Source organism: Emericellopsis atlantica (assembly GCF_019669845.1).
Source record: "Emericellopsis atlantica unplaced genomic scaffold F5Z01scaffold_36, whole genome shotgun sequence".
In the NCBI taxonomy this organism is placed as follows: Eukaryota; Fungi; Ascomycota; class Sordariomycetes; order Hypocreales; family Bionectriaceae; genus Emericellopsis; species Emericellopsis atlantica.
This window is the reverse complement of record NW_025764738.1, coordinates 204154-231804: the sequence shown is the minus strand read 5'-3', so window position 1 is coordinate 231804 and position 27651 is coordinate 204154. Positions and strand designations below refer to the sequence as shown.

The window sequence follows — 27651 nt, the reverse complement described above, 5'->3', positions numbered from 1 at the left end:
CGTCATCAATGCCCCTACGCTGATGCTGTCTTGCAAAGCTATTCATGCTTGCCAACAGAGATGAGCTCCACCTCTGTCTCGAGGAGCTGCAACTGGCGTTAATACTACCGAGTTGGCCTAATCAGACCCACTCGATCTTATTATTTGACGGCTTCTGTGAGGGCCACACGAGGTCCTGATAATTCGTAGCTTGAGGACAAAAGGGTTTTTCGTAGTGCAGATCATTATCAAGGTCGTCGAAATACGAAGCAACCATGCCAACCGTATCTGCCTGTGGCTTCTGTGCAGGCTGGCAGGCAGCCTTGGACGAAGGAAAAGTGAGCCTGAGCATGGAGTGGACTGGACTGGACATGGAGCGAGAAAGTGAGAGTTCAGGGGTTGACCGGTGGCTCAGCCAGCGTTAGCGTCAGACTTAGCCAGCGCTGTTGGCGACTGGATGGCAGCCAGCGGCCCCAGCCACTAGCAGGTCACAGCGTGGACCCCTTACGGATGCCCTCGCTGAAACAGCTGGGAAAACATTTCGAGACGGTGATCCCCAAATTCTCTTTCCCTCCTTCATCATCCTGCTCATCTCCTGTAGGGGATCATTATCGCCGTGACATCGCCTTCCTCGATTCGGTGCACTTGTTTGCTTTTGGTCTTCGCACGAATCATTGGCTTGGGTCCGACGCCCTAGTACTACAACCTTTACGCGTTCCTAGGTCCCAGGTGTAGAGCTCGCCATTTGACTTTGCACCAGGTCCGCGACCGTTCGCTCAGGTACTCTACGACAAAGGCAATTCGGAGTGTATTGAACACGATAGCGTCGTACCATGGCGTACAACGGCCAGGGGCAAGGCCATGAATATGGCGGTGCAGGCGGCCACCCAATGCAGGACATGCCAACCGGCAGCACTGTATGCTCCAACGCAATCCTGCGTCTTGAACAAATGGCTAACGAGTCCAGTATCACCTTCCTCCGCAGGAGCAAGAGGAAGACGCTGGCCGCTACCTTCTCCACGAGCCTCCAGTCCACGGATACGACCAGGACCGTCTAGGTGCCGCGACACCTCCTGATCGGCCTGTCTCGGCTTACAGTCTCACCGAGTCGTACGCGCCCAACGCTGCTCAGATGCCGCAGCAGGGACAAGGCTACGCTGACAATGGCTACGGCCAGTATGGCATGGACCCCAGCGGCTGGAACACCCCTCGTCCCATGTCTACAGTCGACGATGACGACGAAGACAGCTGGATGCAGCGACAACAGCAGCCCAACCAGATGGGCTCGCGCGGTGGTCTGAAGCGTTTCAACACCAGAAAGATCAAGCTTGTTCAGGGCTCCGTCCTGAGCATCGACTACCCGGTGCCGAGTGCTATCAAGAATGCGGTGCAACCCCAATACCGCGATGTCGAGAGCGGCAACGAGGAATTCTTGAAGATGCGCTACACAGCCGCTACGTGTGACCCGAACGACTTCACCCTCAAGAACGGTTATGATTTGCGCCCTCGCATGTACAACCGACACACCGAGCTGCTCATCGCCATCACCTACTACAACGAGGACAAGGTCCTGCTGGCCAGAACCCTGCACGGTGTGATGCAGAATATCCGCGACATTGTGAACCTCAAGAAGTCGACCTTCTGGAACAAGGGTGGCCCTGCCTGGCAGAAGATTGTTGTGTGCCTCGTCTTCGATGGTATTGACAAGGCCGACAAGAACGCCATGGACGTTCTGGCCACCATTGGTATCTACCAAGATGGCGTGATCAAGAAGAGTGTCGATGGCAAGGAGACTGCCGCCCACATCTTCGAGTACACCAGTCAGCTTTCGGTGACGCCCAACCAGCAACTGATCCGGCCGACGGATGACGGCCCCAACAACTTGCCCCCTGTCCAGTTCATCTTCTGCTTGAAGCAGAAGAACACCAAGAAGATCAACTCTCATCGCTGGCTTTTCAACGCGTTTGGCCGTATCTTGAACCCTGAAGTCTGCCTGCTGTTAGATGCCGGTACCAAGCCCAGCCCTCGCTCCTTGCTCGCGTTGTGGGAGGGCTTCTACAACGACAAGGATCTCGGCGGTGCTTGCGGTGAAATCCATGCTATGCTCGGAAAGAACGGCAAAAAGCTGCTTAACCCTCTGGTAGCTATCCAGAACTTCGAGTACAAGATTTCCAATATTCTCGACAAGCCGCTGGAGAGTTCTTTCGGTTACGTCTCTGTGTTGCCTGGTGCTTTCTCAGCATATCGCTTCCGCGCTATTATGGGACGCCCCCTCGAGCAATACTTCCACGGTGATCACACCTTGTCCAAGGTACTCGGTAAGAAGGGTATCGACGGTATGAACATCTTCAAGAAGAACATGTTCTTGGCCGAAGATCGAATCTTGTGTTGCGAGCTTGTCGCCAAAGCTGGCCAGAAGTGGCACCTGAGCTATATCAAGGCCGCAAAGGGTGAAACGGATGTGCCTGAGGGTGCTGCCGAGTTCATCAGTCAGCGTCGTCGTTGGCTGAACGGTTCGTTTGCCGCTACTCTGTACTCGCTGATGCACTTTGGACGCATGTACAAGAGCGGTCACAACCTGGTTCGCATGTTCTTCCTTCACATTCAGCTGGTCTACAGCTTCCTCAACACGCTCTTCGCCTGGTTCTCGCTTGCGTCTTACTATCTCACCACCACTGTCATCATGGACCTGGTCGGCAACCCAACGATCCCCTCATCCAGCAGCAGCGAAAACCACGGTTGGCCGTTTGGTGATACCGCGACGCCCTATTTCAACGCATTCCTCAAGTACCTGTACCTGGCGTTCGTCATCCTGCAATTCATCCTCGCCTTGGGTAACCGCCCCAAGGGTTCGCGCTTCGCGTACATTGGCTCCTTCATAGTCTTCGGAATCGTCCAGCTCTACGTCATCATCCTTTCCTTCTACCTGGTCGTCAACGCTTTCGTCAAGAAGCCCATTGGTGAACAGATCTCATTGGACTCTGGCGAGGACTTTGTGCGCAGTTTCTTCTCGGGCTCAGGCGCTGCCGGTGTCATCATCATTGCGCTCATCACAATCTACGGCCTCAACTTCATCGCCTCGTTCATGTACCTCGACCCTTGGCACATGTTCCACTCGTTCCCCCAGTACATGGTTCTCATGTCGACGTACATCAACATTCTCATGATTTACGCCTTCAACAACTGGCACGATGTGTCCTGGGGTACCAAGGGCTCTGACAAGGCCGAGGCCCTGCCTGCCGCTACCGTGACCAAGGGCGAGAAGGACGAGAAGGTGGTGGAGGAAATCGAGAAGGAGCAAGAGGACATTGACAGTCAGTTCGAGCAGACCGTCAGGCGTGCCCTGGCTCCCTTCAAGGAGGTCGAGGAGGTTGAGAAGGCCGACGTCGAGGACTCATACAAGTCCTTCCGAACAGGTCTGGTCGTCACCTGGCTGTTCTCCAACATTCTGCTGGCGATCATCATCACCAGCGACAACTTCGACTCGATGGGCATCGGAGTAAGTAACCTATTCCGGAGCACCGCGCACACGGTAACTAACCACGGAAACAGGAGAGCACCTCGGACCGCACCGCCGCCTACTTCAAATTCCTGTTGTACTCGACCGCCGTGCTGTCACTCATCCGTTTCATCGGTTTCCTTTGGTTCTTGGGTAAGACTGGTCTCATGTGCTGCTTCGCGCGCAGGTAAACTGGTCATTTGGTATGGAAAGGAGCATGCATTTGGGAGGCAAAAGACACCCCCTGCTCGGGGTGTCGCGGTGTACAGATCTGCAGGATATTCGGCCTTTTCTCATGTACCTCGACTTTGTAATGTTTCTATTCGGGTGTTGAATGTACGACTTTGAGAAACTGCAGGCCGCGGAATGGCAGTGAGATATTTCAATCAATACATTATATAGTGGTCTTTGACGCTTGTTTGATGCGACTGTCGTTATTCATTCTCTTCTCCTGGGCACGCAGCGGAACTGGATGGAAGATCCTCGGCGGCATTTGGGCCTTATCTTATCTTATCGTCCATCAGCTCAGCTCCAGTCTCCCGTAGAACGGCTTACCTGACCACTCGAGGTAGCAAACGGCCTAGAGAGCGGCTGGAGACCGACTTTCTTCACCCATACACGAACAGCTTGGATATCCCGATAGCGGCTCAGTCTGGTTGTCATCATTCGCATCCTGCCCCCTACAGCCACGCCGCCCTACGAAGCCTGCGCCGCCCCGCGTGGCACCCCGCCATCACAATGTTGAAGATCTGGTCGATGGTCAGGATCTCCGAAGACTCCAGACGGCGACTAGCTAATACTTTCTACAGAAAAAGGAGCAGAAGGATGCCGAAAACGCCGAAGGTCATGCCAGCGGGGGCAAGAAGAAGAAGATCACAGCCGCTCAACTGCGCGTGCAAAAAGGTATAGTCGGCTGGCCCACGTGCGGTTCGTCAGGACGGTGTCTTACAAGCGTACCAGATCTCTCGGAGCTGTCTCTCGGTGATACCATGAAGACCGACTTTCCCGACCCCGACGATATTCTCAACTTTGTCCTCATGATCGAGCCGGACGAGGGAATGTACAAAGGCGGGCGCTTCACATTCGACTTCAACATCAACCAGAACTTCCCCCACGACCCGCCCAAAGTGCGATGCCGCGAGAAGATCTACCACCCCAACATCGACCTGGAGGGCAAGGTGTGCCTGAACATTCTGCGCGAAGACTGGAAGCCCGTCCTGAACCTGAACGCGGTCATTGTGGGCATGCAGGTGAGCCGCTACGGGAGGCCACAAAGAGATGTATCAAGCTGACAGCGAGGACAGTTCCTCTTCCTAGAACCGAATGCTTCCGATCCGCTGAACAAGGAAGCGGCCGAGGACTTGAGAAATAACAGGGACGGGTTCCGACGGAACGTGAGGAGTGCCATGGCCGGTAGTTCCGTCAAGGGCATCGCATACGATCGGGTCTTGTCCTAAAATTTGTATGCGAGGGGGAGGAGAGAAGCGTAGATCATACTTGGGAGTTAACGACTTCGCCAGCTCGCGTCCATGGACGTACAGAACTGGGAGGGCTTTACGAGCACACGATTTGGGCATATGGCACCAGTTTCGGAATGAAGCTGCAGCATATTGGGCATCTATTCCAGAGCGCATGGGTTCGTCCCGCGGCGAATATCATGAATTCATCTTGTTCTTAACATATTCTCGTGCATCGGTTCAAGCGCAAGCTCAGTACTTTGGGGTTATGTGTGCGGTAAGAACCTGCCGCAGTAAACGTGGAGAGAGAGTTGGGGGATTTGCCTTTCGTGATGTCCAGCTCAAGTGAGAGGATCAAGGCTCTGAATCGGGGGCATGACAAGCCAACCATTGCACCTAGGATCTGGATGTTTCCTGAGTTGCTGTTGGCGTTTTTATGAACTATGTAGCGTAGGGTAGGCTAAGCTATCTGCCCTAACGTCGCGGGTGTGGACCAGAACAATCAGGATTTCCTCGCTGGGCCAAGTTACCGCTCAGGACCGCGCCGAGCGCAGCTTTGCAAACCTCCGAAACAACACTATCAATAAACCAATGTTCCTACAATTGAGTCACTCCGATGTCGTCGCCTGCTATAACCCGCAACACGGGGCTATCTTCCGTGGAAAGCCTCGAAGCTCCGGTCTGGGCATCAATGCTCAGTCGAGGCTGCTGCGGGGCCTCACGGGGAGAAAGTGAAAAGTCCGGAGGGACGCCTGTAGGCACCTTGCCCCTGCCCCAGCTCAGGTGCCCGTCCATCCAATCACAGGGAGGATTCCCTCTTCCCGTGTAACTTACTGCGCCGTTCCGGACAGCGACGGCAGGAGCTCAACAAGACTCACGTAAGAGCGAAAGTGCGAAAACATCCTCCATTCGACGTATGTGATCGATTGGTAGGTGCTGAATCCAGCTCGAATTTCACAGACTGCAACACGGGTTCGACGCCTTCAACGTCAATTGAGAGCTTAGCTGGAACTCCAGACACTCCTAGCCGTTCCAGGTAGTTTATGGGGGCTGGCTAGGGACACCGTCCAATCAGAGCTACGGTAAAGTTCGTGGCAGGCACGCCTCCGTTCGCGGAGAGTTTGCGGTCGCCGCAAGCCTAGCCTCGCGGTTGGTGGGGTAGCCTGAGCTCGACTGGAGTGAGTGGAAAATACTGCTCCACTGCCCAGTCCGGTGGTCGGCTTACCTCACCCCACGAGCCATTCCCGCCTCAACTTTGTTTCGGTCAAGAAGCGCAGCCTTCCCTCATCCTTCTTCCTCCCTTTCTCTCTTCCAACATCCCCAATCTCCCTCACAACCCGTCACAATGGCCTCTCGCACCATCTCCAAGTCTGTTCGCTCGCCATTGGCCCGCCAGCTGGCCGCTCCTCGCGTCCAGCAGCGCACCTTTGTTGCTGCCCGCAACCTGGTTCGTGCCGGCACTGCTGCTCGCCCAGCTGCCGTTGCTGGCCCTGCCCAGCAGCAGGTTCGCGGTGTCAAGACCGTTGACTTTGCTGGCCACAAGGAGGACGTCTATGGTAAGATTTCCCGAGTTGCGACGTCGAATTCGGTTGCTAATGCTCAGCAGAGCGTGCCGACTGGCCTCAGGAGAAGCTTTTGGTGAGTGAAATCCACGCAGCGAGTCAAGCGCGCCACATCTAACTTTTAATCAGGAGTACTTCAAGAACGACACCCTTGCCCTGATCGGCTACGGCTCGCAGGGTCACGGTCAGGGTCTCAACCTCCGCGACAACGGCCTCAACGTCATTGTCGGTGTCCGAAAGAACGGCAAGTCCTGGAAGGACGCCCAGCAGGATGGCTGGGTCGAGGGCAAGAACCTTTTCGATGTCGATGAGGCCATCTCCCGCGGTACCATCGTCATGAACCTCCTTTCCGACGCTGCCCAGTCGGAGACCTGGCCCGCCATCAAGCCCCAGCTCGTCAAGGGCAAGACCCTGTACTTCTCCCACGGTTTCTCGCCCGTCTTCAAGGACGTGACCAAGGTCGATGTGCCCACCGACATTGATGTCATCCTCTGCGCCCCCAAGGGCTCAGGCCGCACCGTCCGCACCCTCTTCCGCGAGGGCCGCGGCATCAACTCCTCCTTCGCCGTGTACCAGGACGTCACCGGACACGCCAAGGAGAAGGCCATCGCCATGGGTGTCGCCATCGGCTCCGGCTACCTGTACGAGACCACCTTTGAGAAGGAGGTCTACTCCGACCTGTACGGTGAGCGTGGCTGCCTGATGGGCGGTATCCACGGCATGTTCCTCGCCCAGTACGAGGTCCTCCGTGAGGCTGGTCACTCCCCCTCCGAGGCTTTCAACGAGACCGTTGAGGAGGCCACCCAGTCCCTCTACCCCCTCATTGGAGCCAACGGTATGGACTGGATGTTCGAGGCTTGCTCGACCACCGCCCGCCGTGGTGCCATTGACTGGACCCCCAAGTTCAAGGACGCCCTCAAGCCTGTCTTCAACGACCTCTACGCTTCCGTCCGCGACGGCACCGAGACCAAGCGCTCGCTCGAGTACAACGGCCAAAAGGATTACCGCGAGAAGTTCGAGAAGGAGATGGAGGAGATCCGCGGTCTCGAGATCTGGAGGGCTGGCAAGGCTGTCCGCTCTCTGCGTCCCGAGAACCAAAAATAGACAGTGTGACGATGGACATGGGGAGGGATATGATCTGGGCTTGTTCAAATACTGCGATTTGGCTTAAGGAGCTATGCTATACCACTTGGAGTCTAAGGCGACTATGATGAAAATGAAAATTGCAATCATGTACAATTCCTGCGCCATGCGTTCATACAAATGTGATCGACAGGACCAGAAAAGATGCGTTCGCGTCCGACAGCGGCAGCCAAGTCTAGCTGTCCCTCATAAGCTCATTGCCTCAACAGGCAGGCCCGGAGGACCGACATGGACTGGAGTTTCGTGAGCGGTTGGACTCGGAGACTGGCCACTCTAGTCACGTGGTATCCCCGGTCTCAGGCAAAGGTACCCGTCAGGATTCTGGAACTGGGTCCGGCCGCGGCCCCAGCGCATGTAATAGTGGCGAGTCATACCGTCGTCGGGATGTTTTGCCGTCTAGTCTATTTACGCCTTTAAGTAGACGCTGTAAGCTGCGTTGCGAGGTTTGCTTCATACGTTTGGTTCCGTAGAGTTTCATTAAAGCCTCTCATCCTCAAAAGCCCCCTCGAACCCTCAACATGGCGGATATTTCAACGACGCTCCCATTGACACGCTCGTCGGTCGTGGCAGCCCACGATGTGGTCAGGCCACATGTCCACAGGACACCGGTCATGATGAACCGCACAATCAACAGCATTGCCTCAACACCGCAGACTTCGCTAGAGGGCACGAGATGGGAAGGACGCACGCCTGCCAAACCCAAGTTGAGGCTATGGTTCAAGTGCGAGAACTTGCAAAGGATCGGCGCCTTCAAGGCCCGTGGCGCGTTTCATGCGATCGCGAGACTGAAGCAGGACAAGCAATGGGTTGAGAGCGGCGGTATGGAAAAAGGTGTCTGCACACATAGCTCAGGTCAGTCGTACTGTTGGCGTTGCTGCTGGGTGCGATGCTGATCCTCTGTCCAGGTAATCACGCCCAGGCTCTCGCACTGGCCGCCAAGGAGAACGGGATACCTGCGTACATCGTCATGCCGGAGATCACGATACCCCAGAAGAGAGCCGCGACCAAGGGCTACGGTGCCAAGGTGATTGACTCTGGCAGCACGGCTGCGGAGCGCGAGGCTGTGGCCGACAAGGTCATGACAGAGACTGGTGCCAGGCTCGTGCCCCCCTATGATCATCCTGATATCATACTAGGACAGGGAACTCTGGGCCTCGAGCTGCAGGAGCAGGTTGCGGAGACGATGGCCAAGGGCGAGGGAGCTGCCATGGACGGCTTCAGGGCGGAGGACACCCGTCACGACTTCAAGGGAAAGAAGGGCCTCGATGCCGTCGTCGCGCCCTGCGGTGGCGGCGGCATGCTGTCCGGCGTTGCACTCAGCTGCGAGGGCACGGGCATCAAGGTCTTTGGCGCCGAGCCGTCTTTCCAAGGGGCAGACGACGCCAAGAGAGGATTCGAGTCTGGGACGCGCGTGACCGGCGTCTCGACCATGACGATCGCGGACGGACTGCGCACCAACCTCGGCGTGTACCCTTGGAAGGTAGTCTACGAAATGAAGCTGGTCAATGGATTCTACAGCGTGACGGAGGAGGAGATCAAGGCCGCCATGCTGCTGGTGCTGGAGAGGTTCAAGATGGTGGTGGAGCCGAGTGCGTGCGTGCCCCTGGCCGTGGCCCTCTTTGACGAGGACTTTCGGTCCATGGTAGAACGTGAGGCTGGTGAGGACGGCTGGGACGTTGGGCTGGTGTTTTCAGGAGGCAATGTCGGTGCTGATGCCATTGGCAGGCTTTTTGGATGAGAGACATAGTGTATAGAGGGTTGGTCTAAGAAACATCATCATAGGGGGTAGAAGCGAGGTTTTCATTCCATAGATTCACGATGCACTTTCAATCAGATAATCAGCCAGTCAAGAGAGAATCGAATTAGTGGCATGAAATTAAAAATCAAAACATGAAAAAAGAAAAAAAGGAAAAAGCTAGCTTGGAAGACCGCGAAAAGGCAAAAGAAGAACCTCCCCCGCACAGGATCGAACTGTGGATCTCCCGATTATGTGTAGCAATTGATGCTTAACAGTCGGACGCCTTAGCCAGCTGGGCCACAGGGGATGTTATTCGAGAATTCCCGAATTTGCTATGCCTCAGATCATTTTGTTAGTATATATATAGGTAGCTGAGCTACAGCAATGAACATCAAGCACGGAGACAAGACCACGCGAGCATCTCTCTACTACGTCTTCGACATATTTATGTCCTACTGGCATCACTTACGTGAAGTCGTCTACTTCTATGTCTTCTCCGTCTAGTTTTGCCATGCGAAGATTCTCCCATCTCTCGGCAGTACGTCACACTGCGTCCGGTCCAGCGACCGCGGGGCAGCATGTCATGCCCCACCATCCTCGACAATCTTATGCCGCAGAATAACACGCAACAGGACAGAACCTTTTTTTCAACTCATATTATTTCCTCCAACCCGTGATATCTTTTATCTATTCAATCACTTCATATCATGTCGCTCACAGCTTCGTCCGCCGAGGAGGCTGCCTCCTCCGCCAAGACGGCCTCTTTCACTCTGGCCACCCTGTCAGTCGAGGACCGCAACGCAGCTCTCGAGACCATTCACAACGCCCTCCTGGAGGCCAAGGACGACATTCTCGCGGCTAATGCCAAGGACCTGGAGCTCGCCAGGAAAGCGGCCGCCGACGGCTCGCTCAGCAACGCTCTGGTGTCGAGGCTGGACCTTGGGCGGAAGGGCAAGTTCGACGACATGCTCAAGGGCATCCTGGACGTTCGTGGCTTGGAAGACCCCAGTACGTTGAAAAGCAGGCCACTCATGAGGGATGATACATGACTAACCCCACACCAGTCGGCAAGGTCCAGATGAGGAGCAAGCTCGCGGACGACCTCACGATGGAGCGTGTGACCTGTCCCATTGGCGTGCTGCTCATCATCTTCGAGGCCCGCCCCGAGGTTATCGCCAACATTGCCAGTTTGGCCATCAAGTCGGGCAACTCGGCCATCCTCAAGGGCGGCAAGGAGTCCACCGAGTCGTTCGTGGCCATCTCAAAGGTCATCTCTGCGGCTCTCGAGAAGACTGCCGTCCCCAACGGTGCCATTCAGCTCGTCACCGCACGCGACGTCATCGCCCAGCTTCTCAGCCAGGACCGCCACATTGATCTGGTCATCCCCCGTGGAGGCAACGAGCTCGTCAGGTACATCAAGGAGTCGACCAAGATCCCCGTCCTGGGCCATGCCGACGGCATCTGCCACGGCTACCTGACGGCCTCTGCCGACAAGGACAAGGCCATCGGTGCCATTGTGGACTCCAAGACCAGCTATCCCGCGGCGTGCAATGCCCTGGAGACACTGCTCGTCCAGGATGCGGCGCTGCCCACGGTGTTGCCCGGTGTCGCCGCGGCCCTCGTCGAGAAGGGTGTCACACTGCGCTGCGACCCCGCCAGCAAGGCCGCCCTCTCCTCGATCCCTGCCGAGTCCATCCAAGATGCCACCCCCGAGGACTACGACACGGAGCACCTCGCCCTCATCCTCACCGTCAAGACGGTGCCCGGCGTGGACGAGGCCATCTCGCACATCAACGCCCACGGCAGCCACCACACAGACGTCATCTACACCTCGGACAGCGCGCTCGCCGAGCGCTTCATGAACGAGGTCGACTCGGCCGGCGTGTACTGGAACGCCTCCTCCCGTCTGGCCGACGGCATGCGCTATGGTTTCGGTACCGAGGTCGGCATCAGCACAAACAAGATCCATTCTCGCGGCCCCGTCGGTCTGGAGGGACTCACCATCTACAAGTACAAGATCAGGGGCGACTATCAGCCCACCACTGGCTACGGCACTGGCGAGGGCCAGAAGCCATGGAAGCACGAGCAGCTGCCTTTGTAAGGCCAGGGGGTGGTGGCCAAAAGTTTGGGCGTTTTTGTGTCTTGGGCATAGATTTAACGTAGCGACGTATCATAGTATACCATACTCAACCATGGTCTTCTTACATGCAAGCGACCGAACCCCCAAGTCGTGTGTGACCATGACATCCCAGAATCATAGACCCCCAACACCGGCACCATCCGTCTTCATACTTTACATGGCCTCAAGCTGCTGGATGAGTTCATGCAGCCTCTCGCCCTCGGCTTTGAAGTCGATGGGCGTCACACTCATAACCTGGTACCGCACCCTGCAAAAGTCAGTACAGTCCAAGGGAAGCAGATCTGGTAACACATGTGCATACTTTGGGGTGTCGCCAAAATTATCGGTCTTGGCCCGACACCTGAAGTGGAACTTCTTGAGTGTGGCCGCATCAAAGACTTCTTGGAAGGCAACATAATCGTTTTCACGAAGTTCGTTCAGTTCGTTAGCGTCCATGCCCATGACAATGCGGGCCGTTTCATCAAAGCAGGTCAGCCATTGGTGGTTGGTAAAGTCCGCAACGTTTAAGCTGAGGATGTAGCGATGGTTGGGTTTCTCGTGCGCAATGTTGCACTTCTCGCACTGAAAGGTGCCGTCACCCAGCGGCGTCACCTTTTTGTTGTTGCAGTTCGGTCCCGGACAAGCAGGGTACGAGAAGCTTTCTTGCTTTGCAAAGACAATGGTGGCCTTGATGGAGAAGTACGCGGCGTCGTCGTGCCCAAGGTTGTCGTCCTTGACCTTGCGGATCGTCAAGATCTCGTCCTTGCGACCAGTTGCACCTCCCATGCTCGCCATATTCTGATGGGATGCAAAGGTGTTGGTCCGGCCGGCCGAGTCGTACCAACCCTTGAGCTTGTGTGCATCAGGAATGTCGGGGTCCAGGGACATGGTGCCCGACGACAATAGACTCAGACTCTTGCCGCCAAAGTCGGATACCTTAGTCCCCTTGAAGGCAACCACGGACTCGGGCTGGGCATCGAAATTGTTGGCGATCTTGCCCCAGACTGTGACGCGGACAGAGTAGCCAGTATCATCCACGAGGGTGAGCTCTCGCTTCTGGAACGGTCGGCCATCCTTCTTCGAGATGATCTCTGATACTTCGCCCACTTCCTTCAGAATACCAATGACATCGACAGTGTTGTCCTTCTCCACATCTTGCAGTGCTTGAATATTGCAAAAGTTGAACTTCATCTGGGGGACGCTTGACTGGTCATCGGCTTTCTCGATGACAGTCTCGCGTTCAAATGTAATCTCGTAGTCGTTGGGCAGGTTGCTGAACTGCTTCTTTGCCAGCTGCACCCGGCAGGGAGTGGATATGTAGTAGACGGAGCCTTCCTGAAGGAGATCGTAGAAGGCGTCGCACTGATCGTTGAATCCAGTGGCCTTGATCTCGCCACTCTCGTCCAGCAGGTTGACGCTGAAGAGCTTGCCCTCGCCTGTTGACTTGTGCCATGTTTTGATATCTGACTTGACTGTGACTCGGGCCTTGATCGTCCACTTGTGTGTGAATGGGGAAATGCCCTCGATCGGGTGTATCGTCGCCCCTCCATGGGTAGCGGCTGGTCGTGAGGCCATGGTCTGCTTGACCTGGGACTTGCTCTCTTCCTTCTTTGCGCCGTAGAAATCGTTGCCAGATATCGCATTGTCGGCGGCCGGGGCGGGCTGGGGCGCGGCGTCCATGGCTGTCGGCTCGCCAATCTTTTCGTGAATGCCGAGGTCCTCGCACACCTCGATGTCCAGGATGACGAGAATGCTTCGAGCTGTTAGACGAGGCACGATGGCAGAACGTGTCGTGACTGCTTACTTTTTGCCCTTCAGGTTATTGGGCTGGTACTGCTTGATGCGCGCCAAACAACCTCGCTCAAGCTTGCCTTCGTGAATCACCTTGTTCGCGCCCGTGGCGAGCATGCTCTGCACATAGTGGTGGCCGTCGGAGACCACAAGCCTCCAACGCTCGCCAGCCGCTTGCGCGGAAGGGTTCATCTGCTTGACTTGTAGTACTTGCAGAACTGGAACTGGGAACAGCTTGCTAGCCTTGCTGGCATCGTTGAAGATGATTCTGTGGTCAAACGTCAGTCGCCGCGCTTGGTTCGCCCCAGCGGTGTAGATTCAATGAGCTTACTCTAACGCGCCGCGCGATAGCGCCCCTGATGCAGCATCGGCACTCATGGTGACGTCTTCGGCCTGTTATAGGTTGACAGTGGCGTTTGGAAGAGGAATGATAGCAAAATCAGGCTTCCAGAGTAAAGGCTTTGGACAGGCGGTGGACAAAGTTAGATGGAGGGGCGATTCACGGTCGACGCTTGACGCGTCTGAACGCGTTCAGTGGAAGTGCGTGCAGGAATGGCGGGGTCCAAATGAGCTGACGTAATAAATGAATTAGACTACCCTACGTGAAGAGCAAGATCTTGTCCAACGCCCGGTCACGTTTATCTTTGCAAAAGAACGGCGGTCAATTTAATATTCGATGTTGATGATTTGAACTGTTGCCAGCTGCGCAGTTTGTACTGAGACCCTTCACTTCGAATGTGAGGTTGAATCGGGACAGTCAACCAAGCAGCAATACGTCTGATACATGTGCGACATGTAACGGCTCACCTCCACCAAGCTGCGCCTTCCAACAAAACAACCACCTGCATCTGCGGAATCCATTGAAGAACTGTGCGCGTGTTTTCGAGAAAGCGTTTCCAGCACATTACCATATACGAAGCGAGCATTAACACATCATGGCCGACAACGACGTAGCAACCAGAGCTCCGGAGAGCGATGCTCAAGAGCAGCCCACAGCACAAGCACCGGCGGCGGGAGAGCACTGCGTCACGGACAGACCGACCCGTGAGTTCGATAGCCCTACACTGTGGTAGTCGAGCTTATGACCTTCAGCTGCCGGCGTCTCTTCCACTGGCGAGATCGTCAAGCTCGGCCAGACCGATATCGATGTAGGGACATCTTGCTCGTTCGAGCCAGGTAGCTAACCCCCCTAGGTCTACATCTCCAAGCCTTCCGACTACCCTCATGCGCCCGCTCGCCTTCTCCTCCTCCTGACAGGGGGCACTGGTATCAAGTCCGTCAACAATCAAATCCAGGCCGACCGCTTCGCCAGTGAAGGTTACCTCGTTCTCATGCCTGACATGTTTGGTGGCGACACCGCCCCTGCCGCCCCCATGGTCGACGATTCCGCCTCGCTCCTCGAAAAGTTCAAGATCCGAGCCGCCGAGATGGCAAAGAGCTTCGTGATTGACATGTGGCTGGCGAGAATCACACCCGACAAGGTCATGCCTCGGCTGCACAAGGTCGTCGAGACGGCGAGAGAGCAACACGCTGAAGCAATACGGCACGGGGACGGCATCTATGCAGTCGGCTACTGCGTTGGCGCACGGTTCGTCATGCACCTCGCCCAGGAGCGCGAAGCTACATCTGGTGGCGATGAAGAGGCCGCGAAGCAAAAGGAGCCACCCCTGATCAAGGCTGGCGCATTGGCCCACCCTGCCAGTGTCGCGCCTGACGACTTCAAGGGGCTCAAGGCGCCTCTGAGTTTCGTTTGTGTTGAAAATGATCCTTTGTTCCCAGACGAAGTTCGCTCAGCGGGCGAGGACCAAATGGCCGACGCAAACGTAGAGCACGAGGTGCAAGTGTACCCCGGTGTTCCTCACGGTTAGTCCTCACACGGAGAGCATATAATTACATCGCTAACAATGACAGGCTTTGCGGTGGTCGGCGAATACCAAGACCAGTCCATTAAGGATGCGCAGGCGACAGCGTACGACCAGATGCTCAAGTGGCTGCAGAATCACTAGTCCAAGTATCATGGTCTGGGAGACGTCTTTCTTGTAATTGATGAATGATGAGCACACTATCACGGAATGGTGCAGACTATCTTGCCCGAATTCTTTGCGTCCTCCATGTGCTTGTGCGCTTCCTGGATCTTCTCCCAGGTGAAGACTTCGTCCAGAATGATCTTCAGATCACCGTTCACAAAGGACGGAACATATTGCTCCAGACGGTCCCGCAACTTGCCCTGGTAATCCTCGTCGCGGCTGCGGAGCGTGCTGCCTTCAATGCGGATTCGCTTGAACAGGATCTGGCTGATATCGGCATCCGAAACCTTGCCACCACTCAGGGTACCGAGGAGAACGATCCGCGCATCGCGCGCGCAGACATCTAGGTTCTTTTGGAAGTAGTTTCCGCCCACAAAGTCAACAATGTAGTCGACCCCCTTGCCGTCGGTAGCCTTTTTGATCTCTTCGGCCCAATCTTGTGTCTTGTAGTTGAAAGCACCGGTGGCGGACAGCTTGCTCTTAATAAAGTCGCACTTCTCATCAGTTCCAGCCGTGGCGTAGACAGCCGATGCTCCCGCCAGGTGGGAAAGCTGGATGCCCGCGATGGACACGCCCGATGCTCCCGCGTGCCAAAGGATACTCTTGCCCTTCTCCATGCCAAGGATGAGATGGAGCGCCTGTGTGGCCGTAATCCACGTTTCGGGCACAGCAGCAGCCTGCTCCCAGCTGAGCTCATCTGGCTTCTTGATGAGCATCTTGGTGCTCACGCTGATGTACTCAGCATAGGCGCCGCCGTAGGCGAGGCCAAAGACGGCATCCCCATTCTTGAAGCCGTGGTCATTGTCACCGACGGACTCAATGGTACCGCTGAACTCGACACCAAGTGTGGACGGCGCCTGCGGAGGTAGAGGATAGCGGCCCACACGTTGGATGATGTCCATGCGGTTGATGCCAAAGGCCTTGATCTTGACAATGGCATTGCCAGGCGTGACCTTGGGCTTCTCAATGGAGTTGATGAACAAGTCCTCCGCCGAGCCCTTGCCACCCTTGATATCTAAGGCGTGTTAGTGCCCACTGCGCGTTCCTTTCTTTGAGTCGGTGATCGTACCAACAGCCTTCATCGTGTCTGCCATCTCGTATGAGTTATGCTCGGGACTGATCTGGTGTATGTCTGTTGAAGTGACTGGTGAAGATATCGGTCAAGATGGCATGAAGACGATAGAAATAGCGTCATCGCTACTCTGCGATGTCGAAGCCGCACTTCCGACGTCGATTGTCCGCAACTCCACTGACGTCATTGTTGGTGGTTGCAGCGCTTTATTAATACGTGAACGCAGTAGAGTCAGCGTGTTCAACCTTGAGCATCTGGGCTATTGACATCGTGTATTGACTGTCTTGAGATATTATTGTGTTTGTGCGGCCAAGCAGGCATCGAACTTCGATCAGAATGTACTCGGGCAAGTAGTCGACAATGGATGCCAGGAAAGTCCGCCATTGAAGATTGATCTGATGATAGTGGCATCCTCGAGACGAAAAACGTCGCGCTGGTATTCCCTGGCGTGCTTGTTCGTCAGTACTCAAGGGCGGAACGCGATGCCAGTGCAGTACGCGTAGCGTTGCGTACTCGGCTGCTTCTCCCGTACGACGTGGCTTTGAGGCCAACTCGACAGCTTCCGCGAAGAAGGCCGAGATAGAATGGAGACGCCATGGTCCGAAAGAACAGGAAAAGGCGCTGAAGAGTCGCACTGACGCTGTTGATGGACTCATACAAAGTCGTCGAGAAACTCTCCTCAGGATGCTCGCGTGACTACCACACCACAAAGGCTACTCGTCCTTCATGACGACCTTTTACGGTGCGCTTGGGAATACATGGTCATCTCACTTAACCTTGGAAAGCAAGCACGGGGGCGTTCTGTCGTTCGCATGATAGTCACGCCGATAAGGCTTCACATTGATCAACAAGATGAAGCGGTCATCAGTCTCTTTGGGAACCTGTCTGGAGCGTGTCCCGCTGTGAGAACGAGCCGCACCTCGTACAGGGAAATGAGGGAGTCCCACCTCCTGGCGGTCGGCTCGCATGCCGGATTATCGACAATGCCCACGCGAGGCAAGAGGATCGCGGGAGGAGTGGCCGCATGGTTGGCTGAATCCTAATTATCGCAGCCTCACCGGAAGCAGGCGATAAGGCTGGCTCACCAACGCGCGCTTGTGGTGCTTGTTGCTGTACGACGCGTGCTGCTGCTCCTGAGAGACGACCGTCGACGCGTCGGAGCGAATCAGCGGATTGTCATTGATCACCTCCACACAATCCGCGATGGGAAATTGCGCTTTGGCTTTCGTCCGCGGCGGCTCGCGCTAATAGTTTGTAGAAGTTCTGCAAGCCATTGAATAAGCTAGTAAGGCTAATTGAGAACCTCACGATCCAGAGATCAGTCGCTATCAACACAAATCAAAGCGGCAAGCTCAGCTGCGGAAAAGTAATGAACTATAACAGCGGCCCAGACGTAGGTAATGTGAAAAAGAGTCATTTCATGGCCGCTCAGAGCCAGGATGCATCATTCAGGCATTTGAGCGTCCCATATGGCTAAAATGGAGAGAACACGAGATAACCAGCGCCAACAATTTGCCACTGCTGCAGTTGAAACTTGAAAGAGGTGTGGGATCTAGATTGGGTCACCCTCGCTTCACGGCGAAGCCAAGTGAGGCAGGCAAAGGACACAGACAGCGATTCCGCCAGATCATCGGAAGAGCAGGGGTTCACAATTTTCCACGCCGCTGAGTGCTCCAACAAAGGGGCGATCAACTGCCTAAACAACTCATTTGTTGACTCCAAAAACAGCATCTGGGCCCCAGGCGATCTCGGCACCAGCCAGATGTGCAATCGGCGGTCGGTGAGCGGTATTACCGTATTAGAGAGTGTCGTTGATCTCCGGTTGCTCAATTAGGTACCAAACTGGATGCTTCCTAATTAAGCTCGTATTACCACCGAGGTGATTTCGGGGAAGATGCATTGTGAAAGTTTTGAACCAAAGGGCGACTGTGCTTCCTTGACAATGTCCAGTCGCGTGCTAGATTAGGAGATACCACGGGTGACGAGTCACTCGCAGGCTGCCATGGCCCATATGCAGTAATTAGGGCATTCATTCTCCGAAACGTGATGACCTTGCCGTAATTAATTAGTTGGTACGAATCATGTCTCTTGCTCACCAGATAGTCGGTGATCGAGTGCTTGAAGACGGAAGCCTCAGATAATAATCATCACCCGCTGCATTATGCACGAGAGATGCTGGACAGGCGGCACTGTAATTTAACCTCATCTGCACTCGTGCCTTGGTGGCGAGCGAATGAGAAGCTCCGCTGCAAATTATTCGTCAATGTTCCCCCCCTGCCGCTCTTGTAGTCGCCTGCAAGCCTGTGATGCTTCAACCAATAGCGCTTGTTCAGTCCGATTGCCGTCAGACGAAACGCCTCAACTGCAGGCAGCAGAACCAATTCATTCAATTGATGAGAGCTGAGAAAAGGACTGGAGGCTGCAGACGCAGAGAAGTGGCGTCAAGCTGGTCGAAGCTGTTATCGAGGTGCTCATGTCGCCCAGCTTTGACGGAGGCGCCCGTCTCCAGTGGGCGTGATAGCGCTGCCGCTCTGGTGCGCTAGAAGGACGCGGAGCGCCCTCGTACCTGCATTAGCGGGTGATACTGTGCAACTGGTGCCTGAGCTCCGTCCCTCCATCCCAGGAATAGCATCCGTTTGAGACGCGGTGGCAATCCGGCACCGGATTCATCGAATGTATGAACCGTCGCAACAGTTATCGACAGGGAGTGCGGAGTCTAGAACCATCCGATACAGACTTGTTGGATGGTAGCGCGCATAAATGTCCCGATGGACAGTCAGCTGAGCAGTAAACTGTGGGCAGTACGGTGGTGCTCGACAATTACCGGTAACGTTGTTCATGCCGTGAGAATTGCGTGCGCATCCACGTCCACGTACAGTAACCAAGATATTAATTTTTACTTCAAAAGACGAAGGATGATATTCTCGCGAAGGGTTTGATACCCTCATCAGCAGCTCGCTACATTCCCAGACATTCCGCCGAGACACTGTCCATGTCAGTTTGAGGTCGCAGATACGGAGATGACGGGGCCACGACCAGGGCCACATAATACGGCCAAGGATCCGAAGACAGTTTGGCACAGTGATAAACAGCACGGACAACAGTGACTGGCTTGGACTGCACGGAACGTTTTTCTACTGGAGATTGGAAGCTGGAAAGATCCGACGTTGCAACAAGGCGAGGCGAGCGCCGATGAATTGATTGCAAAGGTGCCAGCCAGGCCTGGAACACACGCCCCGGATGAATGTTCCTGGCGGGACACTCCCCCTAATACTAATTAAGCTCTTCCCCTATCAGCCGCTGCAGTGCCCTGTCGACTGAAGTGTCGACTCGGAGGGTAGGCCGGTGATTGGCTCCCCTGAGCTTCGACGTTCATCCAGTGCTGGTCCCACACCCACTGCAGTGACTGCACGGTCGTCCCGAATGCACTGCTGGGTTTGACTAACGCGTATTGGATTAGACGCCCCTCCCTCCCATGCTTGACCCCTGACAGACGGACGGACAGACAGACACCGCCAACCAAGCGACAGACCGTATAAAGATGCAGCCGTCGAAATGTCGTCCATCCCCCTCCTCCTCCTTCTCTCCTCACCCACACATTCACTCAGTACATACTGCTACACTACGCCCTGACTTTTTAGTCAAGTACTTTCGTTAAAACAACCAAACCAAACCAACTAATACCCCGAACTTTCGAGTTACCCTCCTAATACCGACAAGATGAAGTACTCCGTCGCTGCTATCGTCGCCGCCGCCGCCACTGGCGCCATGGCTGGTGCTCACAACGGTACCGTTGTCACCGAGGTCGTTGACGTCTTCGTCACCTACTGCCCCGGTCCCACCGAGATCACCCAGGGCACCAAGACCTACACCGTCACCGAGCCCACCACTCTCACCATCACCGACTGCCCCTGCACCATCACCAAGCCCGTGATCCCCACCAGCACTGTCGTCTGCCACGACTGGTGAGTACTCTCCGCCAACTGCTCTCTGAGGAGACCAGTCAGTCATTGAAGACCAATGCTAATTCTGCCAACAGCCCTCCCCACCAGAACACCACCATCCCCCAGGTTCCTGGTGTTCCCCAGCCCACCACCAACCTCCCCACCACCCCTGAGGAGTCTACGACCCCCGAGCAGCCCGAGGTCACCCCCGTCCCCGGTGCCGCCGCCAAGGTCGCTGGCCTCTCTGGCCTCGCTGGTCTGGCTGGTATTGCCGCCTTCTTCCTGTAAATCGACTACTTTCTTGACGACGCTTCGCCGCGCCACGTCTTGAAGTAGGCAGGCGACAGAATCTACGACCTTTCTACAAGACCAAAAAAACCAAAACCAACAACGATTCCCTTTGTTCGATTGATTTTGCGCAACGTTCTGGAGCGGCAAAGTGAACGACCGAAGATATTTTGTGGAGGGGTGATTTCTTGTCACATTGATTTACACAACCGGGGAGGTTGCGAGCACATACTTTAATCGGGTGGGTATATATATATATACGAGACAAATGGGCATAGACAATTCCTTCTTCCATGGGGAGGAGGCGTGGTTTACTTCTCAACAGGAGGGGACTTGGGAGTACTTTTGGAAGGAGACGATGAAAATCAACAACATTTCACACTCGAGAGGGACGAGACAATTACGTGTGTGCGGTCTTCTTGTTTTTCGGGTCTGGCTGCCCTGGGCGAGGGAACATGGGGAGCAGGGTTTGGTTACTAGCGATAGAAGCCAAGCTGGCTCTCCTGTTGGCCTCCTCGTCGGGCTGTCCACACCTGAGAAATGCAAAGAATCCCCTCTCGAGTGTCTGTTTCATCGGTCTCTGTACTCTTTATGAACTCTGGTCGGGTGTTTTTATGGTTCTCTGGACAATTTTGTATCAGTGTCGTTGTATCTGTAGCTACTGCTCGTACAAATAGGATGGCACTGCCAGGAGGCTAGTTTTGGCCCGGCACATGAACACTATCGCTCCTTTCATTTGACAGTGAGGTCGTTGATGAGAGCAGCACCAAGTAAGAACCCGCACGAGGCGGCCCTGGAATGCGACTCGTCCTGACACTCCCGTGTCTTTCGGTTGATTGCGACGACTCCAAGATGTCTTGCAACTTGCAATCGGCAATGGCGTTGGCGAGGTATGCGGACGGTGAGACCCGTCCCAGTGGTCTCAGCTGGGTCGACCATGATACAGGAGGAACGTTGACATTTCGAGTACAGCCATACGTATAATACAATGCGTCTTGATGAATATGATGTTAGTCCGACTTGTGAGCAGTGGGGGCAATAGACTCCGGGGCAAAGGAACGGCAATGTGCGGTTATGCGGGGAGCCGCTTTCCCCACGACCAACCCCAGATTCCATGTCGTCTGGACTGAACCTCGCCACATGGATTAACTTTCCCCAGCACATTGTTGACACTTGAGACACATCTCATATCCTACGCCAATTGAAAGCATCTGCACATGCTTTGTTGGAATCAAGCTTCCAGCAGACAGCGTCTACCCCCAGCGCAAGGAGCCTCGGCACTTCTCCTACCATAGACTGGCCAGTCCCCATTCCCAACGCTGCGTCATCGCGTAGTAGCAGGCTCACACTCAATCCTGTTCATTGAATTCGTCGTGCACGATGAACGACAAAACCACTCACGTCCAGGATGAGGTCCTCCGGCAAAGCCTAGCAGACCCTGAGGGTTTCTGGGCTCATCAGGCCGAACATCTCCACTGGCACAGAAAGCCCAGCACGACGCTGACGCAGAGCACAAAGACCCTCAAGGACGGCACTACCCACCCCGAATGGGCGTGGTTCCCAGACGGCGAGATATCGACATGCTACAATTGCGTGGATCGACATGTCCTGGCCGGACGAGGAGACGAGCCTGCGATTTACTGGGACAGCCCCGTGACAAAGTCGAAGCAGAAGATCACGTACCGGCAGCTGCTCGAAGACGTCGAGGCTCTGGCGGGAGCGCTCAGGGAAGAAGGCGTCAAGAAAGGCGACGTGGTCATGCTCTACAGTAAGCAAGCTCGCGCCCCCTATGATCCATGTCGAAAGAACTGATATACTGACCGGCAGTGCCCATGATCCCATCGGCTCTGGTTGGGATCCTAGCCATCAACCGCCTCGGCGCCGTCCACTCTGTCGTGTTTGGAGGGTTCGCGCCCAACGCGCTCGCGCAGAGGATCGATGCATGCCAGCCGGTTGCGCTCCTGACGGCGTCCTGCGGAATCGAGGGCAACAAACCCCCGACGCCGTATCGGCCACTCGTCGAGGAGGCCATCCAACTCGCCACGCACAAGCCCAGCCGGACCATCATCTGGCAGAGAGACGTGTCCAGATGGGCTCCCGTGGACCGCTCGCAAGGCCAGAGACCCTGGCAGAAGCTCGTCAGGGGCGCCAAGGCGAGAGGCGTCAAGGCGGAGTGTGTGCCCGTCAAGGGCACCGATCCCGTCTATATCATCCACACCTCTGGAACGACAGGCTCGCCAAAGGGTGTCGTCCGCGATGCAGGTGGCTACGCAGTGGGACTGCATCTGTCCATCGCGTACCTCTTCAACATCCACGGCCCCGGCGATGTCATCTTCACGGCTTCGGACATTGGCTGGGTGGTCGGCCACTCGTACATCATCTACGCACCACTGCTCGCGGGCGCTGCGACGGTGCTCTACGAGGGGAAGCCCGTCGGGACACCTGATGCGTCGGCGCTCTGGCGCATGGTCGAAGAGTACAAGGTCTCTGCGCTGTTCACGGCGCCCACCGCGCTCCGAGCCATCAAGCGTGACGACCCTGACAACAAGCACTTTCACCGGATCGGCGAGCGAGGCGGCCTCAAGTCGCTCAAGGCGCTCTTTCTCGCCGGGGAGAGGTCCGAGCCCACCATCATATCCATGTATCAGGAGCTTCTCGAGAAGCATGGCGCCCGCGACGCCCATGTCATCGACAACTGGTGGTCCACCGAGTCCGGCTCGCCCATGACGGGGCGCGCCCTCGTCCCGCACACGGGACACCACCGCCAACACGCGACGCGCGACCACCCGCCCATCGCCCTCAAGCCGGGCAGCGCCGGCAAGCCCATGCCTGGCTTCGACATCCGGGCCGTCGACGACGAGGGGAACGAGGTTGGGCGCAGGTCTATGGGCAACATTGTGCTCGCCACGCCGCTCCCGCCCACAGCCTTCCGAACGCTGTGGCGCGAGGAGGAGAGGTTCTACAATGGGTATCTGAAGCGCTTCAGGGGCAAGTGGCTGGACACGGGGGATAGCGGCTATGTCGACGAGGAGGGCTACGTGCATGTCATGAGCCGCAACGACGACGTGCTCAACGTCAGCGCGCATCGACTGTCAAGTGGTGAGTTCTTTATAGCTAGCCTTTGGATAATCTGCTAACTAACGCGTCCCAGGTGGCATTGAGCAGGCAATCGCCTGCCACCCTTCCGTGGCCGAGTGCTGTGTTGTCGGTATCCCCGATTCCCTCAAGGGACAGCTGCCGTTTGCGTTCGTCACACTCTCCTCGGAGCCACACCCAGCGTCCGTCATGCCGACAAAGGAGTTATTCGCCGAGATCCAGGATCTCATCCGAAAACAGGTCGGTCCAATCGCCACTCTGGGTGGCCTCATCCAGGGCAAGGGCATGATCCCACGCACGCGCTCCGGCAAGACACTCAGACGGGTCCTGCGAGAGCTCCTCGAGAACGGATCACAGGGCGAGTTCAAGAAGGAGGTGGGCGTGCCGAGTACAGTCGAGGATAGGGGCGTCGTGGAGGTGGCAAGGACACGCGTAGAGGAGTACTTTAAGGAAAAGGGGGCGACGCACAAGGCCAAGTTGTAAAGGGGCAGCCATTTTGTCGTAGCGGTTCCAGTATGCTTGCACGTTCAGGATATTCGAATGCATTACTCAATATCAACTCTGGTTGACTTGCAAGACTGTCTTCCCCAGACCACCCTTGCCATTGTACGTCTGTAGACATGCCTCGCGCACCTTTTCAACATCGCGCAGATTCACCTTCAACCCGATCACGGGCACAAGTTTGCCCTCAACCACATAGCCTCGCAGCTTGTCCAGGTCTCCTCCATTGGGCTGCAGGAACCAGTACAAGTACGTGACGCCCCAGCGCCACGCTCTCAGTTTCCGCAGACTGTCCGTGGCGTCGAGGAAGAGGCGACCGACGAGGGGAATACGTGGATTGTCGGGCCGCTGCATGACATTGGACGCCTGCAGCGTGGACGCAGAGGGTGTTGTGGAAATGGAGACGATGAAGCCTGTCTTGGGCACCACGAGAGACAGAAACTGCATGGACTGGCCAGTCGTGTCGAAGAGGAAGTCGACCGAACGTGGCGCAATCACTTTCTTTGGATCCTCCTTGGTGTAATCAATGACTGTTTCGCGGAAGAAAGACACATTGATCAGCAAGCTGGTTGCGAAGACCAGGGAGAGAAGAGGATAGGTTCCGATACTTACTCTGATCGACCACACCTTCGCCCAAGAGTCGAGGGACTTGAGAAACCTTGGAGGTCGAGACGGTTGTAATCACCTTGCCGGCTCGAAAGACGTTCTTGGCCAGTTGACAGGCGAAAAGCCCCGTACCGCTCACTATTGTCCACCTCGGTCAACACGACACTCTCCAGTCGTCTACGAGGTTCCTTGGTACTTACAACCTGCAGGCACAAACACCGTCTTGCCCTCCAAAGACCCCTCATACTTGTTCAGAGCCTGGAGCGCCGTGACACCCGCCAGAGGCATCGACGCAGCGTCACTAAAGGATAAGCTGGCGGGCTTGAGAGCCACAAAGGACTCGGCGCACTTGGCGTACTCGCTCCAAGACCCCCGGCTGGCTTCCGGCAGGCGCGTGTAGACCTCATCGCCAACTTTGACGCGGGTGACTGCTGATCCGACCTCGGTCACCACGCCTGCTGCGTCGTAGCCGATCTGATAAGGGAATCTGCATGTGGCTCGTGAGCTTGGGACGGCCAACGGCGAGGGGCCAGCAGGCAGGTAGGTAGGACCTGGGGTTCGAGGCTCACTCACTGTTCCTGGACTGCCTGCTTGAAGACGCCGGCCGCCTTCTTCACGTCTACGGGATTGATGCTTGCGGCGTGGACGCGGATGACGACGTCAGTCTGCTCGGTGACCGTGGGTCGCGTCACCGTGGACAGCTCATACTTGCTCGGGTCGGTGAATTTGGGAGCCGTAATGGCTAGCATGGTTTCAGCCATGGTTTCGATGGTGGGACGACGTTATTGTTGGCTATGTTCAGGAAGTAAGTGCTGGGCGATGATGCCGAGGTTTGTGGCCTTTTCTGTCATGCGCGGGTTTGGCCCCAATGCTTCCCTAACTCCGTCTGCGCCGCCAGACCTCATCCATCCCATTGATAGCGCCTCACATAGCGCACTGCCCAAAGGAGCTCAATGTTGGCAAACTCTCAAGTCTTGAAACGTTGGTGTTCCAATCTGGCTCTGTGGCAGCAACACTCAACTCATCCGCCTTGATCTCCCCGGCCCTCCATACTCAGAGCCATTGCCTCTATCAGAACGCCATTACCCCATGCCTTCGCGACGATGCGTCCCCGTGTTCCCACAAGGATGTGCGTGCGCAACATGACTAGTCATCCATCAGCTCCGTGCATTGGCCTCGAGTGTTGTCGCACGATGCCACACTTCCAGTCGCACAACCCCGAGTCGTCGCACAAACACCTACCACAAGAGCCCAGTTCTGTTGCAATGTGTCGGGGGAGGACCGGAGGGGAGCGTACACGAACGACGTGAGGCTGGCTAGATACGAGCTTTTGCGCAATGGCGGTGTGTCGCAAGTCATTCGTCGGGATGTCAACCGATGGTCGTGTGTGACCGCCGGCTGCTGATGCGTATGTGTCCGTCCCCTATCCCGGAGCAAGTGATCGTGTTGCACGCTGACGGAGATAGGGCCACGGGGATGGGTCACGTTGCGCGAATGCCATCTGCCGGAGGTGAACGCCCGTTTCGAAGGCCACTTGTCCCACGTGACGGTGTCGATGACAGGCACATCCTGACCGCTTGTTGCTGATTCATTGTCATCCATGATCGTGATCATTACGTCGTCTTCTTCATTGTCGTTCCATGTATCTCGTCATCCATGGGAGGTTGCTTGGCATACAGTCCATAGACACTCCGCTGTGACTTTGGGACGACCTTCAAGTCGACAAATCGTGCTTCGGGCAAACGCTTGCAGGCCTTGAGGCTTTCCAGTACCCTGTATGCGGTCAGTTGCAAGATCTCGCACAGCATGCTGATGGGGATGAGATGAACGTACCACTCAACGCCAACAAACTTGACTCCCACGCCTCTCATTTTGCGTATCTCCTTGTCGAGTTTACCTCCTGCCAGCCCGCCCCCAGCGCCGTAGCCGGCACTATTGGGTCTTCCCACGATGACATGTGTGACTTTTCTGCGTCCCAGATGAATCGCCATTTGACCCCCGTTCTCGCTCAGTACTTGCTTGAGCTTGTGGTCGGATATGTGAGGGAATGTGCTTCCGTTGACATACACCACCACGCCCTGGAAGATGCCTTTCTTCGCCTCTTTTTCTTCGGCCTCTTCGTGCTCGACCTCACCTTTGCCCACTTCTTCGGTAAGTTTGGGTGTGCTTTCCCTCGAGGCAGGCCTCATGAGCATGTCAATGACGCTCCTCCCTTTTGGCTCCTCTACGACTGCCCCAATTCCCTTGTCGAACCCCTCCGCTCCAGGACCCCATGTGTCGCCCAGCCGTTGCCCTCCACTCCCACCAGCGCGGAATTGAGAGGTGAGCTTCCGGCTGCGCGACTCGCGCCACCCAGTACTGGAGCCAGGCGTGTTGTCGGGGCGCTGGTGACCGGTGCCAGATGAGTTCCATGGGTCAAAGTTCTTGCCGTAGCGAGGTTTCGCGGCAGGCGGGATGGTTGGTTTGGGGGGAGGCATTTCGATGCTGGCTCTCAGTGATGGGTTCTTATGTAGCAATGAGGTGATGCACTGTATGCTTGACAAGCCCCTGGAGCGTCCTTGCGAGGCAAAGCTTCACGATAGGAGGGAGAAGGGAATGACATCGAAATAGCCCTTCAACAAGGGAAGGGGGTAACCCAGGAGTGGGACGCGATGGAGTTTGCACGTGTCATGAGCATTGACGCAATTGTTGCGCGGGATCACCTGACAGCGATACGTTGGCAATTGAGCTACCCTATCATGGGTACTGGTCCTATTGTTCCACGACATCAACGACAAGTCGCAGGACACGGATAACCACGGCTGAGGTACTGAGGCAAAAGAATGCTTT

General features: G+C 55.9%; 12 protein-coding genes and 1 non-coding gene across 13 annotated transcripts; 8 read left to right on the top strand and 5 right to left on the bottom strand.

Moving 5' to 3' along the window:
* The first annotated feature begins 471 nt into the window (after nt 1-471).
* On the top strand, nt 472-3892 carry F5Z01DRAFT_666234 (chitin synthase 3a). The gene is made up of 3 exons (XM_046264217.1): nt 472-896; nt 947-3478; nt 3532-3892. Exons 1-3 carry the CDS (start codon nt 813-815, stop codon nt 3667-3669), a joined length of 2754 nt encoding a protein of 917 aa, XP_046114434.1. The 5' UTR covers nt 472-812; the 3' UTR covers nt 3670-3892.
* A 29-nt stretch (nt 3893-3921) lies between these two features.
* On the top strand, nt 3922-5044 carry F5Z01DRAFT_370949 (ubiquitin-conjugating enzyme/RWD-like protein). Its single transcript, XM_046259341.1, has 4 exons — nt 3922-4237; nt 4288-4381; nt 4439-4728; nt 4783-5044. The coding sequence occupies exons 1-4, from the start codon at nt 4217-4219 to the stop codon at nt 4933-4935; spliced, it is 558 nt and encodes a 185-aa protein (XP_046114433.1). The 5' UTR covers nt 3922-4216; the 3' UTR covers nt 4936-5044.
* Nucleotides 5045-6166: 1122 nt separating this feature from the next.
* On the top strand, nt 6167-7983 carry F5Z01DRAFT_730347 (putative acetohydroxy-acid isomeroreductase). The gene is made up of 3 exons (XM_046266693.1): nt 6167-6491; nt 6542-6573; nt 6627-7983. Exons 1-3 carry the CDS (start codon nt 6281-6283, stop codon nt 7599-7601), a joined length of 1218 nt encoding a protein of 405 aa, XP_046114432.1. The 5' UTR covers nt 6167-6280; the 3' UTR covers nt 7602-7983.
* F5Z01DRAFT_666226 (threonine dehydratase catabolic) lies at nt 7984-9702 on the top strand. The gene is made up of 2 exons (XM_046264216.1): nt 7984-8492; nt 8546-9702. The coding sequence occupies exons 1-2, from the start codon at nt 8159-8161 to the stop codon at nt 9376-9378; spliced, it is 1167 nt and encodes a 388-aa protein (XP_046114431.1). The 5' UTR covers nt 7984-8158; the 3' UTR covers nt 9379-9702.
* On the bottom strand, nt 9592-9685 carry F5Z01DRAFT_t100. The gene has a single exon. It is a non-coding gene; the product is annotated as a tRNA-Asn (tRNA).
* A 127-nt stretch (nt 9703-9829) lies between the features above and the next one.
* F5Z01DRAFT_666224 (Aldehyde/histidinol dehydrogenase) lies at nt 9830-11571 on the top strand. Its single transcript, XM_046264215.1, has 2 exons — nt 9830-10386; nt 10443-11571. Exons 1-2 carry the CDS (start codon nt 10086-10088, stop codon nt 11477-11479), a joined length of 1338 nt encoding a protein of 445 aa, XP_046114430.1. The 5' UTR covers nt 9830-10085; the 3' UTR covers nt 11480-11571.
* On the bottom strand, nt 11572-13793 carry F5Z01DRAFT_666223 (uncharacterized protein). The gene is made up of 4 exons (XM_046264214.1): nt 13620-13793; nt 13302-13556; nt 11820-13250; nt 11572-11765 (listed from the first exon to the last, which is right to left on the bottom strand). Exons 1-4 carry the CDS (start codon nt 13664-13666, stop codon nt 11672-11674), a joined length of 1827 nt encoding a protein of 608 aa, XP_046114429.1. The 5' UTR covers nt 13667-13793; the 3' UTR covers nt 11572-11671.
* A 114-nt stretch (nt 13794-13907) lies between these two features.
* On the top strand, nt 13908-15304 carry F5Z01DRAFT_666218 (Alpha/Beta hydrolase protein). The gene is made up of 4 exons (XM_046264213.1): nt 13908-14332; nt 14381-14436; nt 14482-15151; nt 15200-15304. Exons 1-4 carry the CDS (start codon nt 14224-14226, stop codon nt 15292-15294), a joined length of 930 nt encoding a protein of 309 aa, XP_046114428.1. The 5' UTR covers nt 13908-14223; the 3' UTR covers nt 15295-15304.
* F5Z01DRAFT_370809 (uncharacterized protein) lies at nt 15255-16502 on the bottom strand. The gene is made up of 2 exons (XM_046259340.1): nt 16385-16502; nt 15255-16330 (listed from the first exon to the last, which is right to left on the bottom strand). Exons 1-2 carry the CDS (start codon nt 16407-16409, stop codon nt 15354-15356), a joined length of 1002 nt encoding a protein of 333 aa, XP_046114427.1. The 5' UTR covers nt 16410-16502; the 3' UTR covers nt 15255-15353.
* A 3605-nt stretch (nt 16503-20107) lies between these two features.
* Nucleotides 20108-20619, top strand: F5Z01DRAFT_677799 (uncharacterized protein; the record flags this gene model as incomplete). The annotated part of the gene is made up of 2 exons (XM_046265395.1): nt 20108-20352; nt 20427-20619. The coding sequence occupies 2 exons, from the start codon at nt 20108-20110 to the stop codon at nt 20617-20619; spliced, it is 438 nt and encodes a 145-aa protein (XP_046114426.1).
* A 1272-nt stretch (nt 20620-21891) lies between these two features.
* On the top strand, nt 21892-24234 carry F5Z01DRAFT_369963 (propionyl-CoA synthase). Its single transcript, XM_046259336.1, has 3 exons — nt 21892-22387; nt 22447-23718; nt 23771-24234. The coding sequence occupies exons 1-3, from the start codon at nt 22000-22002 to the stop codon at nt 24196-24198; spliced, it is 2088 nt and encodes a 695-aa protein (XP_046114425.1). The 5' UTR covers nt 21892-21999; the 3' UTR covers nt 24199-24234.
* F5Z01DRAFT_370728 (chaperonin 10-like protein) lies at nt 24235-25734 on the bottom strand. Its single transcript, XM_046259339.1, has 4 exons — nt 25396-25734; nt 25023-25309; nt 24829-24960; nt 24235-24746 (listed from the first exon to the last, which is right to left on the bottom strand). Exons 1-4 carry the CDS (start codon nt 25581-25583, stop codon nt 24271-24273), a joined length of 1083 nt encoding a protein of 360 aa, XP_046114424.1. The 5' UTR covers nt 25584-25734; the 3' UTR covers nt 24235-24270.
* Nucleotides 25735-26435: 701 nt separating this feature from the next.
* F5Z01DRAFT_683890 (uncharacterized protein) lies at nt 26436-27299 on the bottom strand (the record flags this gene model as incomplete). Its single annotated transcript, XM_046265889.1, has 2 exons — nt 26436-26595; nt 26656-27299. The coding sequence occupies 2 exons, from the start codon at nt 27297-27299 to the stop codon at nt 26436-26438; spliced, it is 804 nt and encodes a 267-aa protein (XP_046114423.1).
* Between the last annotated feature and the right edge of the window lie 352 nt (nt 27300-27651).

What these genes read in the sequence shown, in the direction of transcription:
- F5Z01DRAFT_370809 (XM_046259340.1), bottom strand. Translation starts at nt 16,409, where the DNA reads ATGGCAGACACGATGAAGGCTGTTG. An exon ending in AGACACGATGAAGGCTGTTG is followed by an intron (nt 16,331 to 16,384) that starts GTACGATCACCG and finishes AACACGCCTTAG; the next exon opens with ATATCAAGGGTGGCAAGGGC.
- F5Z01DRAFT_666234 (XM_046264217.1), top strand. Translation starts at nt 813, where the DNA reads ATGGCGTACAACGGCCAGGGGCAAGGCCATGAATATGGCGGTGCAGGC. An exon ending in ACATGCCAACCGGCAGCACT is followed by an intron (nt 897 to 946) that starts GTATGCTCCAAC and finishes TAACGAGTCCAG; the next exon opens with TATCACCTTCCTCCGCAGGA. An exon ending in TCGACTCGATGGGCATCGGA is followed by an intron (nt 3,479 to 3,531) that starts GTAAGTAACCTA and finishes CCACGGAAACAG; the next exon opens with GAGAGCACCTCGGACCGCAC.
- F5Z01DRAFT_666226 (XM_046264216.1), top strand. Translation starts at nt 8,159, where the DNA reads ATGGCGGATATTTCAACGACGCTCCCATTGACACGCTCGTCGGTCGTG. An exon ending in TGTCTGCACACATAGCTCAG is followed by an intron (nt 8,493 to 8,545) that starts GTCAGTCGTACT and finishes TCCTCTGTCCAG; the next exon opens with GTAATCACGCCCAGGCTCTC.
- F5Z01DRAFT_370949 (XM_046259341.1), top strand. Translation starts at nt 4,217, where the DNA reads ATGTTGAAGATCTGGTCGATG. An exon ending in TGTTGAAGATCTGGTCGATG is followed by an intron (nt 4,238 to 4,287) that starts GTCAGGATCTCC and finishes TACTTTCTACAG; the next exon opens with AAAAAGGAGCAGAAGGATGC. An exon ending in CGGTCATTGTGGGCATGCAG is followed by an intron (nt 4,729 to 4,782) that starts GTGAGCCGCTAC and finishes CAGCGAGGACAG; the next exon opens with TTCCTCTTCCTAGAACCGAA.
- F5Z01DRAFT_666224 (XM_046264215.1), top strand. Translation starts at nt 10,086, where the DNA reads ATGTCGCTCACAGCTTCGTCCGCCGAGGAGGCTGCCTCCTCCGCCAAG. An exon ending in TCGTGGCTTGGAAGACCCCA is followed by an intron (nt 10,387 to 10,442) that starts GTACGTTGAAAA and finishes ACCCCACACCAG; the next exon opens with TCGGCAAGGTCCAGATGAGG.
- F5Z01DRAFT_666218 (XM_046264213.1), top strand. Translation starts at nt 14,224, where the DNA reads ATGGCCGACAACGACGTAGCAACCAGAGCTCCGGAGAGCGATGCTCAA. An exon ending in CGTCACGGACAGACCGACCC is followed by an intron (nt 14,333 to 14,380) that starts GTGAGTTCGATA and finishes TATGACCTTCAG; the next exon opens with CTGCCGGCGTCTCTTCCACT. An exon ending in GTACCCCGGTGTTCCTCACG is followed by an intron (nt 15,152 to 15,199) that starts GTTAGTCCTCAC and finishes TAACAATGACAG; the next exon opens with GCTTTGCGGTGGTCGGCGAA.
- F5Z01DRAFT_370728 (XM_046259339.1), bottom strand. Translation starts at nt 25,583, where the DNA reads ATGGCTGAAACCATGCTAGCCATTACGGCTCCCAAATTCACCGACCCG. An exon ending in AAGCAGGCAGTCCAGGAACA is followed by an intron (nt 25,310 to 25,395) that starts GTGAGTGAGCCT and finishes AGCCACATGCAG; the next exon opens with ATTCCCTTATCAGATCGGCT. An exon ending in GGTGTTTGTGCCTGCAGGTT is followed by an intron (nt 24,961 to 25,022) that starts GTAAGTACCAAG and finishes GGTGGACAATAG; the next exon opens with TGAGCGGTACGGGGCTTTTC.
- F5Z01DRAFT_369963 (XM_046259336.1), top strand. Translation starts at nt 22,000, where the DNA reads ATGAACGACAAAACCACTCACGTCCAGGATGAGGTCCTCCGGCAAAGC. An exon ending in CGACGTGGTCATGCTCTACA is followed by an intron (nt 22,388 to 22,446) that starts GTAAGCAAGCTC and finishes ACTGACCGGCAG; the next exon opens with TGCCCATGATCCCATCGGCT. An exon ending in CGCGCATCGACTGTCAAGTG is followed by an intron (nt 23,719 to 23,770) that starts GTGAGTTCTTTA and finishes AACGCGTCCCAG; the next exon opens with GTGGCATTGAGCAGGCAATC.
- F5Z01DRAFT_730347 (XM_046266693.1), top strand. Translation starts at nt 6,281, where the DNA reads ATGGCCTCTCGCACCATCTCCAAGTCTGTTCGCTCGCCATTGGCCCGC. An exon ending in CCACAAGGAGGACGTCTATG is followed by an intron (nt 6,492 to 6,541) that starts GTAAGATTTCCC and finishes AATGCTCAGCAG; the next exon opens with AGCGTGCCGACTGGCCTCAG. An exon ending in GGCCTCAGGAGAAGCTTTTG is followed by an intron (nt 6,574 to 6,626) that starts GTGAGTGAAATC and finishes ACTTTTAATCAG; the next exon opens with GAGTACTTCAAGAACGACAC.
- F5Z01DRAFT_666223 (XM_046264214.1), bottom strand. Translation starts at nt 13,666, where the DNA reads ATGAGTGCCGATGCTGCATCAGGGGCGCTATCGCGCGGCGCGTTAGA. An exon ending in AATAACCTGAAGGGCAAAAA is followed by an intron (nt 13,251 to 13,301) that starts GTAAGCAGTCAC and finishes AACAGCTCGAAG; the next exon opens with CATTCTCGTCATCCTGGACA. An exon ending in AATTTTGGCGACACCCCAAA is followed by an intron (nt 11,766 to 11,819) that starts GTATGCACATGT and finishes TGACTTTTGCAG; the next exon opens with GGTGCGGTACCAGGTTATGA.